At 38.2% G+C, this 20196-nt stretch overlaps 1 protein-coding gene across 3 annotated transcripts in view; it reads right to left on the bottom strand.

Annotated features, from left to right (window-relative positions):
* CUTC (cutC copper transporter) overlaps nt 1–20196 on the bottom strand; it is a 32916-nt gene that overhangs the window by 11694 nt on the left and 1026 nt on the right. Inside the window, exons 2-6 of one of the 3 annotated variants that reach the window (XM_068961551.1) lie at nt 17258–17329; nt 11019–11078; nt 7462–7671; nt 6781–6816; nt 3910–4043 (exon numbers count right to left, since the gene is read on the bottom strand). In XM_068961551.1, the coding sequence (XP_068817652.1) occupies nt 3910–4043; nt 6781–6816; nt 7462–7671; nt 11019–11078; nt 17258–17329 (512 nt within the window). The remainder of the gene's footprint in view (nt 1–3909; nt 4044–6780; nt 6817–7461; nt 7672–11018; nt 11079–17257; nt 17330–20196) is intronic. The other 2 variants (XM_068961553.1, XM_068961552.1) reach the window with 2 other exon arrangements.

Raw genomic sequence — 20196 nt, 5'->3', positions numbered from 1 at the left:
TCAGTCATGTCCGACTCTGTGCGACCCCATAGACGGCCTCCTACCAGGCTCCCCTGTCCCTGGGATTCTCCAGGCAAGAACACTGGAGTGGGTTGCCATTTCCTTCTCCAATGCATGAAAGTGAAAAGTGAAAGTGAAGTCGCTCAGTCGTGTCCAACTCTTAGTGACCTCATGGACTGCAGCCTACCAGGCTCCTCCGCCCATGGGATTCTCCAGGCAAGAGTACTGGAGTGGGGTGCCATTGCCTTCTCCATGTTGTACACAGTAATACATATTCTGTATATGTAACTCAAAACATCACATTGTACACCTTAAATACATATAATTTTTACTTTAAAAAGTAAAATTATTTATAATAAGTGTATGACATTCTTATACACTTATATATTCTTATACACTTATAAATAAACTTTTTAAAGTCAAAATTATATGTATTTAAGATGTACAATGTGATGTTTTGATGTAACATATACAGAATATGTATTATTCTGTTCATATACAGAATGAAAATATCACATTGTACATCTTAAATACATACAATTTTTACTTAAAAAAAGTAAATTTAGTGTATAAGAATATTTAACTTAGCTCTTCCTACCAAATGACTAAACTACAAATCTGTCTCTCTCTTTCTCACATACAACATTTTGAAATGCAACATATTACTATGACAATTATTCTCTATTCTATACTGAGTAACTATTAAAAAATGGAAACCTGACTCATCAGTTCTTCTATTTCAAAACCCTTCAGGCTTCCCCAGTGAACCAAGGATAAAATGCAAACTCTTAAACAGTTTAAAAGGCTCTGGACAGTATTCTTCTCTTCACATTCAACTTTATAGTCATTCTTTAATATCTTAATAAGTTATGCTCACTTTTGTTTCCAGGCCTTTGCATATACTATTTTGTCTATAAGGAGAATCCCCCTGACTTTCCCTCTCTCCATTCCAGCTTAGACTGATGGCTACTAATCATCCTTTAAATGAGTAAGGCATTGCAGTGTGGGGCTTTCCTGGTGGCTCAGTGGTACAGAATCCACCTATCAATGCAGGAGACATGGGTTTGATCCCTGATCTGGGAAGACCCCACATGCTGCAGAGCAACTAAGTCCATGTGCCACAAATATAGAGCCTGTGCTCAATGGAGCCCAGGGGCTGCGACTACTGAAGCCCAAGCACTCTAGAGCCTGTGTTCCATAACAAGAAAAGCCACTGTGGTGAGAAGCACAAGCACAGAAACAAGAGAAGAGCTCCCTTTCTTCACATCTAGAGCAAAGGCTTTGAAGCAACAAAGATCCAGCATGTTCAATAAAAACAGACACTACAGTGTGGATGTCTTTTCTTCTGGGAAGCTAACTGCTATGAATCCCAACCCCTCAAACCTGGGGTTAATTCCTCTTCAGTATGCTCCTACAGTACTTTTTAAAAAATATAGCACTCTATTGGAAGTGCCTGTTGTGCACTAGTTTGCAAGGCTAGTGACTACACATACACACACACCCTGGTCACCAGCATAGTACAAATGCCCTGTTGTTCAGTCCATAAGTTGTGTCTGAGTGTTTTCGATCCCTTGGACTGCAGCAGGCCAGGCTCCTCTGTCTACCACTAACTCCCAGAGTTTGCTCAGATTCATGTCCATTGACTTGGTGAAGCTATCTATCTTATCCTCTATGGCCCCCTTCTCCTTTTGCCTTCAATCTTTCCCAGCATCAGGGTCTTTTCCAATAAGTTGCCTGCAAATGCCTTGCACCTTGTGTGTGTGCTAAGTTGCTTCAGTCATGTCCAACTCTTTGCGACCCTATGGACTGTAGTCTGCCAGGCCCCTCTGTCCAAAGGATTCTCTAGGCAAGAATACTGGAGCGGGTTGCCATGCCCTCTTCCAGGGGATTTTTCCAACCCAGGGACCAAACCCTCATCTCTAATGTCTCCAGCATTGGCAGGCAGATTCTTTACCACTAGTGCCACCTGGGAAGACCCCTTGCACCTTAATATATACTTAATAAATATTTATAAAGCCAGTAAGCTGCCTAGAAAAGTTAATCTGATTCTCATGTGAAATTTCTGAAAATAATTTTCATGACTATAAAAAAGTAAACATTAGCAAATGTCTACACAAAAACACTAAATATTATTATTAATAATAGCAGTAATAATAATAGTCCCTTGGACTACAAGAAAGTCAGTACTAAAGGAAATCAACCCTGAATATTCACTGAAAGCTGGGAAGTTCCAATATTTTGGCCACCTGATGCGAAGAGCCAACTCATTGGAAAAGACCCTGATACTGGGAAAAGATAAAAGAAGAAGGGGGCAGAAGACGAGATAGTTAGAATTACCGATTCAATGAACATGAATTTGAGCAAACTCCAGGAGATAGTGAAGGACAGGGGAGCCTGGTGTACTGCTGTCCCTGGGGTCACAAAGAGTTGGACGTGACTTCGCAGCTGAACAACACTGCTGCTGCTGCTGCTAAATCGCTTCAGTCATGTCCGACTCGGTACGACCCCAGAGACAGCAGCCCACCAGGCTCAGCCGTCCCTGGGATTCTCCAGGCAAGAACACTGGAGTGGGTTGCCATTTCCTTCTCCAATGCATGAAAGTGAAAAAAGAAAGAGAAGTCGCTCAGTCGTGTCTGACTCTTAGCGACCCCATGGACTGCAGCCTACCAGGCTCCTCTGCCCATGGGATTTGCCAGGCAAGAGTACTGGAGTGGGGTGCCATTGCCTTCTCCTAGCATGTATCATATATCAAGCACTCTGCTAAGGCTCTTACCAAGAGCATTTCTTATCTTTCACATTATTTCTTGAAAGTAAAAGTGAAAATGTTAGTCACTGAGCCGTGTCTGACTCTTTGTGACCACATGGACTGTAGCCCACCAGGCTTCTCTGTCCATGGAATTATCCAGGCAAGAATACTGGAGTCGGTTGCCATTTCTTTCTCCAAGGAATCATCCCTAGGGATCGAATCTGGGTCTCTTACACTGCAGACAGACTCTTTACCAACTGAGCCACCATGGAAACCAAGGCTCTTACCAAGAGCATTTCTTATCTTTCATATTATGTTTTAACTCTACCAATTCTACCTTATCTCTATAAACCCTCAGAGCAACCCTATAAAGAAGATATTAAGATTATCTCAATTTCACACATGAGGGAACAGCGGCTTAAATGCTAGTAACCTACTCAACATTACACAGCAAACATCAAACCTCTCAAATCCAGAACATTCTCATCTCAAGTCCATGTTCACTCATTTAGATGTCTCTGGACTGGTGTGAGAAAACAGACATACTATTAATACAATTACAAAGCCATCGTCTAACCGTTCTACAAATGATCCAAACTCACAAGAGGAAATCACATAAGAGATAAACATAGTTCCTATCTTGACAGTTGGGGAGAGATGAGAGAAGAATAGCTCTAGAATTTTTCTTTTTGGCTGTACTCTGTGGCATAGAGGATCTTAGTTCCCTGACCAGGGATGGAACCCATGCTCCCTGCATTATTAGTGTGGAGTCTTAACCACTGGACTACCAAGGAAGTCCTAGTTTTAGTTTTAGAATTCACCTCCAAATGATAATTTTCTCAAATTTCATGCAAGAACCCCTGAGTATACACAGATCGACAGTAAGAAGCTTAAATTATGCAATGATGATGGCAGAAAAAGGTAAAATTCGCGGCAGTTATCCAAAGTAGATCAGCTGTTTAATCACTGTCTATAATTTGATGTTAAGAGCCTTAGTTACTAAAAATGCTATGTGAAAGAAATGAAAGTTATATTACTGCCTGCTTGCTACAGAGTAACCCACAAAGTTAGTTAATATGTAGTTTCACAACCTCTCCAAACAATAGAATATCAGAAGTAACCACAACAGACTCTTAGGAAGAAAGGAAAGAAATCATGTGTACCTGATCTATGAGTCGCTTTATTAGGGGTAGTCCTTCTAGGGCTGAACTGTCACATCCACTGGTTAATACTCGTTCAAATCCCAAAGTTAAGAGTGTCTCTAGAGCTGCCACTGGATCATGAACCATGTCAAAGGCTGAAATAAATAAAACTGACTTGAGTTTTGAACAGATCTCTCTAATACAGTGCTTTCCAGAATACAGTATACCCACAGTGCTATGCTAGACCTAGCTTGTCCTGGCTTTTGCAAGCATGATTATTAACCCATTGCCAGCTTGAAATCAATCAAGGTGGAAGTATTCAAATCACAGAAATCAACAAATGTTATAAATCAAGGCTCTTTTTTCCTGAGAAACAGTTTACCAATATACCACAGTCAGCATGCCACTAGTGGTACCAGGATCATTTTATGTTTTAAACATATTTATTTAATTTACTTATTTGGCTGTGCTGGGTCTTAGCTGCAGTATATTGGATCTAGTTCCCTGACCAGGGATAGAACCCAGGTACCCTGCATTGGGAGCATGGCCTTTTAGCCACTGGACCACCAGTGAAGTCCCTGTAGGATCATTTTAGATGGTACACATATGAACAGATGCATTTACTTAAATGCAGATTAGAAGTGAAAAGCTTCCATTTTTTTCATTAGTTTCTCTTTAAAATAAATTTACTTAAGATTTTAAAAATAAATTTGCACAAGTAGCCCTTGGATATGGTCAAATTGTAAATGTGACAGACAAGTGACTCACATTTGGGAAAGTCTGTTCTAAGGGTTCAAAGAAACTGCACAAGCAGAATGAAAACTTTACACTCATCAGTTCTAGAAAAGCCTCGGTTCATATTCTCTTTATTGACTAATATTTTATTCTAATCCGTTTTACCCCATGTTTTTAAGATTCATAGTATAAAGATAGTTGTTTACGACAGACTCTATCCATTTCAATTCCCTCCTACTTTCTAAGAGACCTCTCTCCTCTTCATTAAGGAAACTGGCACTAGGAACCCCAAACAAAACGACTTCTGCTTTGACTCTCTGTGCTGCTACCTGATACCAAGTGCTGGTCTATGGTGGATTAGGTGGTAAACCCCTTCCTTTCGCCCTTTAATTTATGTAGGCACCAAAATCTACCACAGAGGATTTTCGTTTTTTTGGTGGCAGTACCTTCTCACAGTGATTATACTATCATATTATAGTAAGCCCCTACATACGAATGAGTTCCATTCCAAGAGTGTAAGTCAGTCCACTTTGTTCCTATATCTAACAAAGTTAGTCTCAGTACCCAACTAACAAACATAATCAGCTATACTGGACTGTACTGTAACAGGTTTACAATACCTATCACTGCTGGCTTTACACGTACTTCCAGACATCCTGGGCTTGAAATAAAGATACTGTATCACTGTACTCTATACAGTACTGTACAGTAAAGTACACAAAGGCACAGTCACCTACCGAGGATGCACACAGGTGACAATATATGCTAGACATGTGGATGAACTGACATGATTAGACATGCAAAATGCACGGTCCCATCTTTGAAAGTTCATAACTTGAAGGTTCATATGTAGGAGACTTACTGTATTAAACATACAAGTGAGAAAAATGTAGAATCCAGGACAATATAACAATTTAAAAATATGGAAGTATTTTCATTAAATTTATTGAAGGAGGAAAAGAACAGAACTCTAAAATGATTTTCTTAGTTTAAGAAAAATATATTCTATATGGTGGGTTTATTTTGAATTATTTATCATATCAAATTTTAAACTCTATACTTTTCAGATAAATATTTACTTATTTAAATGACTTCATATTTTAAAACTTTTTGTTTTTGGCTAGCTTCAAAGTTCTGACTTTTAAGCAATCTAACATGTTTTAGTTATTGCTAGTTTATAAGAAACACTGCTAAACAGTAAGTCAAGAAAACAGTTTTCTGGTGTTATCATTCATTTCACAAATTAACAAGGATGACAAATGTTTCATGTCTAATTTCTATAAATGGATACAAATGGTGGTGTCCACTCTCATCTTAATCTTTGGACAATTACTCAAAAGGACAGAAAGACATTCAGTAATTTCTCATGCATATAATCAAATAAAAAGAAAATTGACGGAAGATTTTTCTTTTCTTTTCATGTGCAATAGCAGTGCCTTAAAGGCAAAATTTGCACTTGTTCCTCCATTTTACCAATGCTAGGCAAAAATGTATGGGAACTGTAACTGCCTGATTTAGAGATAGGAAGTATTTTTATATAAAATTATTAGACACTTTTTAGAAATCATTCTCAAGTAGACAAGCTATCAATAATGTAAAATAGTTTTGTGCACTATGGTGAACGTCTGTTCACTGACTATCCAGCACCTATTTTTTTCTCTCCTCTTCCTAATATTATCCAATTCTTCATTGGAAATCCAGCCCCTTTCTGCCCACGAATTTGGGAAAGTTGACCTCACTCCGACCTCCAGAATGGTCTTATCTGGTTTAAGCCAGGCAGTACATTTTATTTCCATTGGCCACAGTGACCTATTCTTTTTGAGACTGCACATGACCTGAGGCGATGCAACAAAAATAAATCTCAAGATTCTTGCTTGGAATTCTGTGAGAAGTATACACACTTGCAGGCAATGTTTACTCTTTCCCTCTATTATATTCCACCACCGGCACCTTCCACCTTTAACAACTTTTCATAACTAAGGCTTCATATTTTCTAGAAATTGTGCATTTCTAAATTTACAACTGTTAGTTCCACGACAGGTATAAAAAAAACCAATTGGTAACACTATAGAATTGTGTTTCATGAAAAGGTTGGCATTTGGTGAGATGAGAAAACTGACACTGTTCAACAGAACTTCTAAAATGGAAATGACTCACCTCGGTGGAAAGTGACTGGCAGAGGACGGCAAAGAGCTATAAAAAGAAAATAACATAACAACATGAATGAAGAGATAATCACTGATTACTATTTATAGAACTCTCCATGTTAGACAGGACTTTTTTTATACTTTCTTTTCCTAAGTGAAGACAGTGAGGTAAATAGTCTTCCAAATTTAATAATCCTGTGTTTCCATTAATCTCTAACTTTCATATTTAAAAAAACTGTCACCCACCCCTTAGAGGCACCAAATGAAAATTATACAATCTGGCAACTGTAAGGATAGCACTACATCTATCACTGACTCTTCTGAAAATCTTTAAGAAATACTCTGGCCTAGTAATATAAATACTTTGCCTCTGTGTTCTCCATGTCTCCTCATCCTTACCAACTGTAACAGGTTTTAAAGTTTTTGCTGCTATGATTAAAGAGATCAAGGTAAATTCCCCTTAAGCCCTATAGGAACAGTAGCATAATCCAATCTATTGGAGCTGAGTCAGGGGGTTTCTGTAGCACATACTGTCTACCTAAAACATCTAAATAATAGTGTTTAAAACAGGTGAGTATCAGTGCCTGCAGGTGTGAATGAAAAGCCAGCTCTGTGATTGCATTTTTCTGTATAGGGACTATTCAATGCAATCATCATTAGGGGCTTTTTGGTCTCTGATACAAATTCTTACCCACAAGGGACATGCACAGTTCTTTGTCAATGTGTCCATCTTCAGTCAATGCCCCAAATACCAAACCATCAGCACCATAAAGCTTGGCAAGACGAATGTCAGCCTTCATCACCTCAACTTCACGATCTGAATATAAAAAATCACCTCCACGTGGCCGAATCATCACAAAAACTGGGATCTGGACATACTGCTTCACTACTTGAAGGACACCTATAAGAGAGGGAACAGACTAATTAAAATTCAAATGTAAGCTAAAAGCTTAAGGAAGTCAGTAAAATATTACGGTATTGGTCTTTTACATTTGCTCTGGGTGTTATCACTTCTACAAGGAACAGAAGAGTTGATGGAGTAAAAACCATAGAAAGATGACCTAAAGGAAAAAGGAGACACTAAGAAAAATGTACCTATAATAGAAATTTGCATAATAAAAAAGTCAAGGGTAAAAACAGCAATTTAGAAAACAGAAGTTACTGCATTTTAAAAGCACTGTTCAGTTATGCTTTAAAAATTTTTTTGTTGTGCTTAACAAAAATTCTTTTACTGGAATGTGACATTTAAAAGTGTAACAGCTACCAGGCTCTATGTTCTGCCAATGTATTCCCTAAGATCTGGTTTCTCCTTCCTAATGATTACATCTCTATTTAAAACCTGCCATACAGATGGTTACATAGTTTTAAAGTTTATGATTCCTACTAGACGAAGATATTTAGTAAAGCCTTTTTAAATAAGAGATATGTAAAAGGGAGCAATGCTGCACTTATTTGTGATGCTAACAGGCGATCTATGAACAAAAATGACAGCTTCCCTGTTGGTTCACCGGGTAAAGAATCCACCTGCAATGTAGGAGACACAGGAGATGAAGCTTCAATCCCTGGGTCAGGATGATCCGCTGGAGTAGGAAATGGCAATCCACTCCAGTATTCTTGCTTGGGAAATTCATGAATAAAAATAACCAAATCTGACACGATTTGTGACTAGTTCAGAAACTCAATGATATAAGATCTGTGGCAGGCACTATGAGTGATTACCTAATATGAATTTACTTCTTTTTCCTTGCTACAAGAACCCCAATTCTGTATGGGACAACAAGCAATGACTGGTGATGGGCATATTATTGCTGGCTTGGCCCATTCACCAAGTCCATCATGCATGACTGCTGTTGCAAAAAACAGACTGCACTCAAATTACAGATATGTTCTAGGTATTTCATAGAATGGCCAGGGACTGCCCTCCTTTATTTTCGTGAGAAGAGTCACTAAAAGGCCATTGCATACATAAATCTTTTATAATAAATAATGCTATCATCCATCTCAGAATAAAATAAAGAGGTCAAAAATTCATATAGGGACTTCTGCTTTTGACCAAGACAGAGCAAAAGGAACTGGATTTACCCTTCCACTTATTTTAAAAAAAAAAAGACAAAACATCAAATAATGGTTTGCAACAAAGGATAATGATCCCTTAAAGATGGAAAACAAATGAGGTAAGCTCTCCTAATTACCCAGATTACTACCTTGAGATTTTTCCAGGCCACAACATAGGGAGGTCAGGAGAGACCCTCCCCACCTGATCCCACTTCTCTCTAATACTCAGCTGAGTACCAACTGATGTATGCATGCAAGGAAACTACACAAAGCCAGGGAAAGATCCACTGAAAAAAATCAGAAGCAATACTGCCTGTTGTTCATACTAGACCAGGAATAATGCCTGCTCCCACCAGCCAGACAAGACAATTTTCAGATTCATGGGGCACTGGGTAGAGTGAAGAAAGGGTCTTGCTTCAGTAGTGGGGAATAATGAACTCTAGACTGACCACTGTTCCAGACCCACTTAACAAATTTTAAAAACATTACCCAAAAGGAACAAACTGTTTCCAAGTAACCTAACTGCTCAAGAATATTCATAGGAATACAAAAATATCTAGTAGCCAACAAAGTAAAATTCATAATGTCTTACACACAATGAAAAATATCAGGTAGGAAAACAAGATGGATCATGAGGTAAAAATCAATCAAACAAAACCAATCAAAACTGATACATATGTTAGAATTAGTAGCCAAGGCATTAAAAAAGCTATTGTAACCTTAATCTATACTCCAGTACTCTTGCCTGGAAAATCCCATGGATGGAGGAGCCTGGTAGGCTGCAGTCCATGGGGTCGCTGAGTCAGACACAACTGAGCAACTTCACTTTCACTTTTCACTTTCATGCATTGGAGAAGGAAATGGCAACCCACTCCAGTGTTCTTGCCTGGAGAATCCCAGGAACAGTAGAGCCTGGTGGGCTGCCGTCTATGGGGTCGCACAGAGTCGGACACGACTGACACAACTTAGCAGCAGCAGCAGCAACCTTATTCTATATGTTCAAAAAAGTTTAAAAGGGACAAGAGATATAACAATAAATTCAAATATCTAGTGATAAGAACTATGATATGTGAGATGAAAAATACAGTAGCTAGGATTAACAGCAATTAAATACCGCAGAGAAAAGATCAGTACACTTGAAAACAAAGGAAGAAGATTTATAGAAAATGAAACAGAGAAAAAAAATTTTTTTAAGAGTAGTTGTGGAACAACTTTAAGCAGCCTTATTTAAGTTAGTTGAAGTCTTTGAAGAAGGGAGTGGAGGACATTAAATGTTGAAAAATTTCCAAGTGTGATGAAAAGTATAAATGCACATGTCCAAGAAACATGAAGAAAATTACACTCAGGGACATCACAATCAAATGTTCAAAACCAAGAATAAAGGGAAAAAACCTTAAAAGCCACCAGAGAAAAGAGACAAATTACACAGAAAAGAACAAAGGTTTGGATGATAGATTTCCTGTCAGAAACAACACAGGCAAGAAGACAGTTGGAGAAGCATCTCTAAAGTCCTGAAAGAATAAAACTATCAACCTAGAATTCTACTCAGCAAAAATATCTTTCAAAAAATGGGGAAAGATGTTTTCAGATATACAAAAGCTGAAAGAATTCATTACTAGCACACTTGTACTACAAAAAATGTTAAAAGAATTACTTCAGGCAGAAAGAAAATGAAACCAGACAGAAATCCAGATCTATACAAAGGAAGAGCACCAGAAATGGTAACTACACATGACTAAATATATGACTGTGTTATTTTTTTTACTCTTTATAGTGTAACTGACTCTTTAAACAAAAATAATCACAATGAAGTGTGGAGTTTTAACATATGCAAAAGCAAAATGTATGACAACAGCACAAGTAGGAGGGGAGAAATGAAGACAAAAGCCAGGATACCAAGGATGCCAGAATGGAAAAGGTGAGAAAATCAGGGTCCCTGACAGCCTGCAGAGCATATGATCCAAAACTAATAGTAATTTAATCTCAACTTTTTGATACCTAAAGGGAAGAAAATATCTATTTGATCACATTTACAACTGACAGGTTTATCTCCAACTAGAAACATTTCTGATACAATATTCATGGCACAGTTAACATGTTAGTAACTTGAGTAAAAGATCCCAATAACAGATTATCAATTGTCTCTAGGCTCTGTAAACTCCTATGAGGAAATCCTAAAAAATGGACACTTACCCATGCTGGGTGTGGTTCCTCCTTCCAACAAGCCAGAACATAACTCTATGCGACCAGCACCTGTAATAAAAAAGCACTGCTCAGCACAAGAATTTTTTTTAATTAAAAAACTAAGAAAAATTTTGAAAAGCATTGCTCAAAAGTATTAAACAGAAATATTTTTTTTCTAAATAGAGGAACAAAGAGTCTTAGAAAGTGAAAGAAATCAAATGATAGAACTAGACTAAAATTCTACTTTTAAACCCAACTATATTCTCCAACCCACATTATGTTACTGATAAGTCAAATTTAACAGTTAATTCAAGTTAAGCTAGGTTTCTTTTTTTATTATAGGGTGGCCTCTCTACATATAAGAAAGTGACTTAGAATAAAGAAATTTCTGGACTGACTACAGTGGAATGCTAATTCTTCATTGATTATAAAGAACAGTCATCTTTTCCAAGAGAGTCTTTATTATTCTAAGCTTTAAAACAGCACAAGTTACTTTTAAGTAGCTTAAATCAGGATAATTTTAAGAAAAAGAAAATGCTGAAAGCAAAAGAACTATCAGACTATAGCAGCATCACGTCAAAAGGTCTCAGAAGCCAGCTTGAAGAGGCTCCTACTGGCTAATAAGCATCATCACAAAGACATTTTGAGCATCAACAAGAACAACAACTATACTGGATTCAAACACGTCAAATATGTCTACATCTAGGCTTGTAATGATAAAACTAGAATACACTGGAGGATAGAGAACACATCATCCCCAAAATCGGTAAACAAGGAAAAAGCAGCAGGCACTTATCCTTTCTTATACAAACTGAACCTCAGTATAACAAAGCAGCTGGTGAGGGAAAGTTCTTTATAGAAGCATACTGCTAATAAATGAAAAATAAATGTTAGACATAACATAGCACCATTTTACAAACCCTACTAAAATAAGCATTGCTAAAATTATTAGGTGAAAGCTGGTAGGAAAACCAGGTGGATCAGGCTGATAATATCTGAATCCACTGATCAACCTTAGTATCATAAAAACCGAAAAAACTAGGATGTTATATCCCCTGATGAGATACAACAGGGAATATGCCATTATCTATTAAGTCTGTTATTTTCAGTTGCTAAATTGTGTTTCACTCTTTTGAGACCCCCATGGACTGTAGCTCTCCAGGCTTCTCTGTCCATGGAATTCTCCAGGAAAGAATACTGGAGTGTGTTGCCGCTTTCTTCTCCAAGGGATCTTCCTGATCCAGGGATTGAACCAGGGTCTTTTCCATTGGCAGGTGAGTTCTTTACCAATGAGTCAACAGAAAAGCCCATCTATAAAGTAGTGTTATAAAAAACTCAAATCTGAATCTAATTAAGCCTTTAGGTTAACTAAAATTTTACAGGAAATGCAGGGGTCAGAGGAATATAATAAATAACACTACATATACAGTCAGCAAAATGTAGAAATATGGAATACTTTATAAGATGAAAAAAAAGATGAAAATCAGTTTAACAAACTGTAGAAAGAAGAATTAAAGAAAGCAAAAAGGGAAACAGATTGAAACAGACATAAACAAATGACATGTTTCTATCTTGATTCCAAGAACTGTAAAATAAAACAAAATAAAACTGTGTGAGCCAGTTGGGGAAATCTGAAAACTAATTGGGTATTTAGATGCTATTAAGAAATATTATTTTTAGAGATATGTTACTGATATTGTGGTTATTATTCTATTTTTTTAAAAGGCCTTTACCTTTTCAGTTCAGTTCAGTCACTCAGTTGGGTCAAACTCTTTGCAATCCCATGAACTGCAGCATGCCAGCCCTCCCTGTCCATCACCAACTCCCAGAGTTTACTCGAACTCCTGTCCATCGAGTTGGTGATGCCATCCAATCATCTCATCCTCTGTCGTCCCCTTCTCCAACCGTCTTCAATCTTTCCCAGCATCAGGGTCTTTTCCAGTGAGGCAGTTCTTCGCATGAGGTGGCCAAACTATTGGAGTTTCAGCTTCAGCATCAGTCCTTCCAATGAATATTCAAGACTGATTTCCTTTAGGATGGACTGGTTGGATCTCCTTGCATCCAAGGGACTCTTAAGAGTCTTCTCCAACACCACAGTTCAAAAGCATCAATTCTTCAGTGCTCAGCTTTCTTTATAGTCCAATTCTCACATCCATACGTGACTAGTGGAAAAATCATAGATTTGACTAGATGGACCTTTGTTGGCAAAGTAATGTCTCTGCTTTTTAATATGCTGATTAGGTTGGTCATAACTTTTTTTCCAAGGAACAAGCATCTTTTAATTTCATGGCTGCAGTCGCCATCTGCAGTGATTCTGGAGCCCCCCAAAATAAACTCTCTCACTGTCTCCATTGCTTCTCCATCTATTTGACATGAAGTGATGGGACCAGATGCCATGATCTTAGTTTTCTGAATGTTGGGTTTTAAGCCAACTTTTTAAAACTCTCCTCCTTCACTTTCATCAAGAGGCTCTTTAGTTCTTCTTTGCTTTCTGCCATAAGGGTGGTGTCATCTGCATATCTAAGGTTATTGATATTTCTCCCAGCAATCTTGATTCCACCTTGTGCTTCATCCAGCCCAGCATTTCTCATGATGTACTCTGCATATAAGTTAAATTGCTTATTGTTAAATAAGCAATATACAGCCCTGATGTACTCCTTTCCTGATCTGGAACCAGTCTGTTGTTCCATGTCCAGTTCTAACTGTTGCTTCCTGACCTGGATACAGATTTTTCAGGAGGCAGGTCAGGCGGTCTGATATTCCCATCTCTTTCAGAATTTTCCAGTTTGTTGTGATCCACACAGTCAAAGGCTTTGGCATAGTCAATAAAGCAGATATTTTTCTGGAACTCTCTTGCTTTTTTTGATGATCCAACAGATGTTGGCAATTTGATCTCTGGTTCCTGTACCTTTTCTAAATCCAGCTTGAACATCTGGAAGTTCATAGTTCACATACTGTTCCAGCCTGGCCTGGAGAATTTTGAGCATTACTTTACTAGTGTGTGAGATGGGTACAACTGTGTGGTAGTTTGAGCATTCTTTGGCATTGCCTTTCTTTGGGATTGGAATGAAAACTGATCTCTTCCAGTCCTGTGGCCACTGCTGAGTTTTCCAAATTTGCTGGCATATTGAGTGCAGCACTTTCACAGCATCATCTTTTAGGATTTGAAATAACTCAACTGGAATTTCATCACCTCCACTAGCTTTCTTTGTAGTGATGCTTCCTAAGGCCCACTTGACCTCACATTCCAGAATGTCTGGCTTTAGGCGAGTGATCATACCATCGTGATTATCTGGGTTGAAGATCTTTCTTGTATAGCTCTTCTCTGTATTCTTGCCACCTCTTCTTAATATCTTCTGTTTCTGTTAGGTCCATACCATTTCTGTCCTTTACGGTGCCCATCTTTGCATGAAATGTTCCCTTGGTATCTCTAATTTTCTTGAAAAGATTGCTAGTCTTTCCTATTCTATTGTTTTCTTCTATTTCTTTGCATTGATCGCTGAGGAAGCCTTTCTTATCTCTCCTTGCTATTCTTTGGAACTCTGCATTCAAATGAGCGTATCTTTCCTTTTCTCCTTTGCCTTTCATTTCTCTTCTTTTCACAGCTATTTGTAAGGCCTCCTCAGACAACCATTTTGCCTTTTTGTATTTCTTTTTCTTGGGAATGGTCTTGATCCCTGCCTCCTGTACAGTGTCACAAACCTCCGTCCATAGTTCTTCAGGAACTCTATCAGATCTAATCCCTTGAATCTATTTGTATAATCGTAAGGGATTTAATTTAGGTCATACCTGAATGGTCTACTTGTTTTCCCTCCTTTATTCATTTTACGTCTGAATTTGGCAATCAGGAGTTTGTGATCTGAGCCACAGTTAGATCCCGGTCTTGTTTTTGCTGACCGTATAGAGCTTCTCCATCTTTGGCTGCAAAGAATATAATCAACCTGATTTTGGTATTGACCATCTGGTGATGTCCATGTGTAGAGTCTTCTCTTGTGTTGTTGGAAGAAGGTGTTTGCTATGACCAGTGCATTCTCTTGGCAAAACTCTACTAGCCTCTGCCCTGCTCAATCTGTACTCCAAGGCCAAATTTGCCTGTTATTCCAGGTATTTCTTGACTTCCTACTTTTGCATTCCAGATCCCTATAATGAAAAGGACATCTTTTTTGGGTGTTAGTTCTAGAAGGTCTTGTAGGTCTTCATAGAACCGTTCAGCTTCAGCTTCTTCAGCATTACTGGTTGGGGCATAGACTTGGATTACTGTGATATTGAATGGTTTGTTCTGGAAATGAACAGAGATAATTCTGTTGTTTTTGAGACTGCATCCAAGTACTCATTTTGGACCTTTTTGTTGACCATGATGGCTACTCCATTTCTTCTAAGAGATTCTTATCCACAGTAGTAGGTATAATGGTCATCTGAGTTAAATTCACTCATTCCAGTCCATTTTAGTTTGCTCATTCCTAAAACGTCGATTTTTACTCTTTCCATCTCCTATTTAACCACTTCCAATTTGCCTTGATTCGTGGATCTAGCATTCTAGGTTCCTATGCAATATTGCTCTTTACAGCATTGGACTTTACTTCCATCACCGGTCACATCCATAACTGGGTGGTGTTGCTTTGGCTACATCTCTTCATTCTTTCTCGAGTTATTTCCACTGATCTCCAGTATTTTACTGGGCACCTACCGACCTGGGGAGTCCATCTTTCAGTGTCCTATCTTTTTGCCTCTTCATACTGTTCATGGGGTTCTCAAGACAAGAATATTGAAGTGCTTTGCCATTCCCTTCTTCAGTGGACCACGTTTTGTCAGAACTCTTCACTATGACCTGTCCTTCTTGGGTGGTCCTACATGGCATGGGTCATAGTTTCACTGAGTTAGACAAGGCTGTGGTCCATGTGATCAGACTGGTTAGTTTTCTGTGATTGTGGTTTTCAGGGATACTTTATCTTTTAGGGATACTGAAATACTTGATTATGAAATGACATAATGTCTGGGATTTGCTTCAAAATAATTTAGGGATGGGGTAAGAAAGGTAGGAATATAGATCAGATGGTCTGGAGGCCAAAGGCTTACAAGCTTGTTTTTGTTAAAGCATACAAGTTTAAAATATTTTATGTATTTAAGAAAAACACACATATCATACAGTTTGCCCATTTAAAGTGTATAATTCAATGGTTTTTATCATGCTCACAATATTTGGCAACTATCACCATTATGCAATTTTAGAACATTTTCATCACCCCCAAAAGAAACCTCATACCCTTTAAGCAGTCATTTTCTCTTCTCCCCAGGGCTCCTCAATCCTTGGCAACCACAAATCTTTCAGTCTATAAAAAATTAGCCTATTCTGGACATTTCATATAAGTTGAATCATATAATATGTGGTATTTTTTGACTTTTTTCCATTTAGAATAGTGTTTCAAGATTTATCTGTGTTGCAGACTGACCAGTACTTCATTCTTTTTAACTGACAAATTAAGAATGGTTTTTACCCTTTCAAAGGATTATTTAAAAAAACTAAGAAGTGGGAATTCTCTGGTGGTCCTTTGGTCAGGACTCCCACTCTTTTACTGCTGAGGGCACAGGTTCAGTCCCTTGCGAGGAAAATGAAGACTCTCCCTGTAGCATGACCAGAAAAAAGTATATATGACAGAGACCAATGACCAATGTAGCCAGCAAGGTCGAAATATATACTGTCTTGCTCTTTACGAAAAAGTCTGCTCACCTCTGATACAACTGAAAGACTAGCCATGTACCGAAAATAATTAAAGCTGATGGGTAAGTGGTGATTCATTATAATATTCTATTTTTGTATGTCTGAAATTTTGCATAATGAAGTCTAAAAATTTTTCTGATGCTGAGATGATGGGAATTTCTATGCTTCTTATTAAAGCAAGTTAGGGTGCAAAAGAATCCTTGAGGTAAAATATATAACATTCAAAAAAAAAAAAAGAGGTAATGATAAGTCTTGACAATGAAGAAAACATCAAATCTAAAATTAATGGCTTGGAAAAAATTGTATCTTTGCTAAATTCAATTTTTTTAAAAAGTAGGTTTGTAATCACTATCATGGACACTTAGGTCAAAATGTAAACTACTGGGGAAGTAAGACTAGAAGATCAGTAGGTTTTCTAGTTGGTTGGTTGTTTTTAGAGATCACAAAGGTTCTCAAGTTCAGTTCACAGGACTCATTTTCAAACTCTTAATGGACTGCCAACTGCCATTCATTCCGTAATTTCTCTTACCTCCTCTTTCTGCATTTACAGCTGATTCCACTGAATCAACACACACTTCCATGAGAAACCCATTTGCTGCTCCTAAAATACATGGAGAACGATGAAACTGCATGAGGGTACTTTCCATCCAGACCAAGCCAAACACAAATATTTTACATTTTGCTGCCAAAATCCAAATGTCTAGTAATAGGTAACTAGGTTAAGTACACTAGGGTCCATACATGCAATGAAATATATCAATGCCTGCAGAATCCATTTAAATTTCTTTATAAGGTATATATGCTTAAGAGCAGGGATATTAACAAATTTGTTAATATGTGATTCTAGACCAGTTACTTAGCCTAAGTTTTCCCCAAAACTGAGTTTTTTTGGTTGAAAGTTGCTCAGTCATGTCCGACTCTTTGTGGCCCCATGGACTATACAGTCCATGGAATTCTCCAGGCCAGAATACTGGAGTAGGTAGCCTTTCCCTTCTTCAGGGGATCTTCTCAACCCAGGGATTGAACCCAGGTCTCCTGCCCTGCAGGCAGATTCTTTACCAGCTGAGCCACAAGGGAAGCCCAAGAATACTGGCGTGGGTAGCCTATACCTTCTCCAGCGGATCTTCCTGACCCAAGAATCGAACTGCGGTCTCCTGCCTTGCGGGTGGATTCTTTACCAACTGAGCTAACAGGGAAGCCCCAAAGTAGGTTTTAATACTTACATCAGAGTAAAGAGGATGAGATAATTCATGTAAAGTAAATAGTACCTACTAACTGTACAGGAAGTATTAGTTGTCATTAATTAACTATACATTATTTCCTCTACATGTCTCCAGTTCTCCCTGATCCCCATTCCTGCTCCTAGTTAGCTCTTCAATCCACAGTGCTTCCAGCTCTATCTTTGAACACTAAAATCTTCCAAGGTTCAAGTCATATCATATTTCCATGATACTTCTCTCTCCCCAGGTAGAAAACTGTGTCTCCCTTTTTTGAGTTCAGATAACTCTTTATAATCCAAACGTTCCTCTTTAAAACGTTGTTTTCTCTTATCATTATTTATGTAGATAGGTGCCTGGTCATTCTTACTTGAACCAAGTTCCTAAGTAAGGTCTTTATGAGAGAAATCTTTATTACAGTAAGCACACTCTCTAGTGTGCTTATAGTACATAGCTCATAGTACAGAATAGACACACAAAAATTTACTAAAGGCTGAATGATTACATGGATGTGAGAGTTGGACCATAAAGAAAGCTAAGTGCCAAAAATTGATGCTTTTGAACTGTGGTGTTGGAGAAGACTCCTGAGAGTCCCTTGGACTGCAAGGAGATCCAACCAGTCAATCCTAAAGGAAAGCAGTACTGAATATTCATTGGAAGGACTGATGCTGAAGCTGAAGCTCCAGTACTTTGACCACCTGATGCAAAGAACTGACTCATTTGAAAAGACCCTGATGGTGAAAGACTGAAGGCAGGAGAAGGGGATGACAGAGGATGAGATGGTTGGATGGCATCACTGACTCAATGGATATGAGTTTGAGCAAGCTCAGGGAGTCGGTGCTAGACACGGAAGTCTAGCGTGCTGCAGTCCATGTGGTTGCAGAGTCAGACACAACTAAGCCAGTGAATTGAACTGAATGATTATAAATTCATAAACATTCATGTATTTACACTAAAGAGTGTGATGAAAAGTTTTGAATGTTTTCTGTAAGCACATACTTTTCTTAAAAAAATTAAGAATAATGAATGCATACTTCATGCAATAATATCTAGAGGAATGTTCAGCATATGCTGGTAATTGTTACTTCTAGGTGGTAGTATTTAAAATTACTTTTACTTTCTTCTTTTTACTTTTCTTTACTGCTTGGTTGTTTTTTTTTTTTACCTAATGCTGCTTTTATAGTTTTTTAAAATCAACTTTCAATTTGAAAAACAAAAATCTATCATTCCCTAACACCAAACTGCAAATGTCTCATTTATTTAAGAGACTATCAGCCTCAAACTCTGAAAGGGCCAAATGTTGGCTATGCTCTTAGCCAAGAGCACTGCATTAATTCCATGGGTTTCCTGACAGTTCACCCACATCAGCTGTTAGATCAATCTAACTGAACAGTGCTGTAGGGGTACCATTTCCCTCACACAAGACAAGATCTTGGCGGGAATTCCCCAGCAGTCCAGTAGTTAAGGGGCTTCCCAGGAGGCTCAGTGGTAAAAAATCCGCCTGCCAATGCAGAAGATGTGGGTTCAATCCCTGGGTAGGGAAGATCCCCACAATAGGAAATGGCAACCCACACCAGTATTCTTGCCAGGAAAGCCCATGGACAGAGGAGCCTGGTGGGGCACAGCCCATGGAGTGGATAGGGTCAGACACGATTGAGTGACTGAGCATGTACCAGTGGTTGAGACTCTGGGCTTTCAACGCCAGGGCCTCAAGTTGGATCCCTGGTTAGGAGACTAAAATTCCATAAGCTGCAGGCTGTGGCCAAAAAAAAAAAAAGATCTTGGCCAGAAGAGAGTAAGGATGCACATAAAAGGCTATGACAAAAAGAAAAGAGTAAGGCAGTTGTCCTAAAATAGGAAGTTATTTGAAGGGATCAAAGAGATTTGTTTGGAGCAGCAGTTCTCAGTGTAGCTGTCCAGTTAAGTCTGGACTAAGGGCCTCTAAGACACTTTCAGAGTCTGTACAGTGAAAATTATTTTCGTAACAATACCAAGATTTTAGTTGCCTTTTTCACTCTCATTCTTTCACAGGCAGAGTGGAGTTTTCGAGAGGCTACCTGTCACACTGAATGCAAAAGCACTCCATTCCTAATGAGAATTCCATTACGCCAGACATTAAAGAGTTATCTGCAAAAATATAAAACATTTGGTACTATTCTATTTTTTGTTTGCTTAGGAAAATAGTGATTTTTTTTTTCATAAAGTGTCAACATGTAATGGGCTTTTGTTTGTGAAAGAAAGAAAGTCGTTC

This window comes from Capricornis sumatraensis, chromosome 23, assembly GCF_032405125.1.
Source record: "Capricornis sumatraensis isolate serow.1 chromosome 23, serow.2, whole genome shotgun sequence".
Lineage (NCBI taxonomy): Eukaryota > Metazoa > Chordata > Mammalia > Artiodactyla > Bovidae > Capricornis > Capricornis sumatraensis.
Note: the sequence above shows the minus strand (reverse complement) of the source record. Positions and strands in the feature narration are given on the sequence as shown.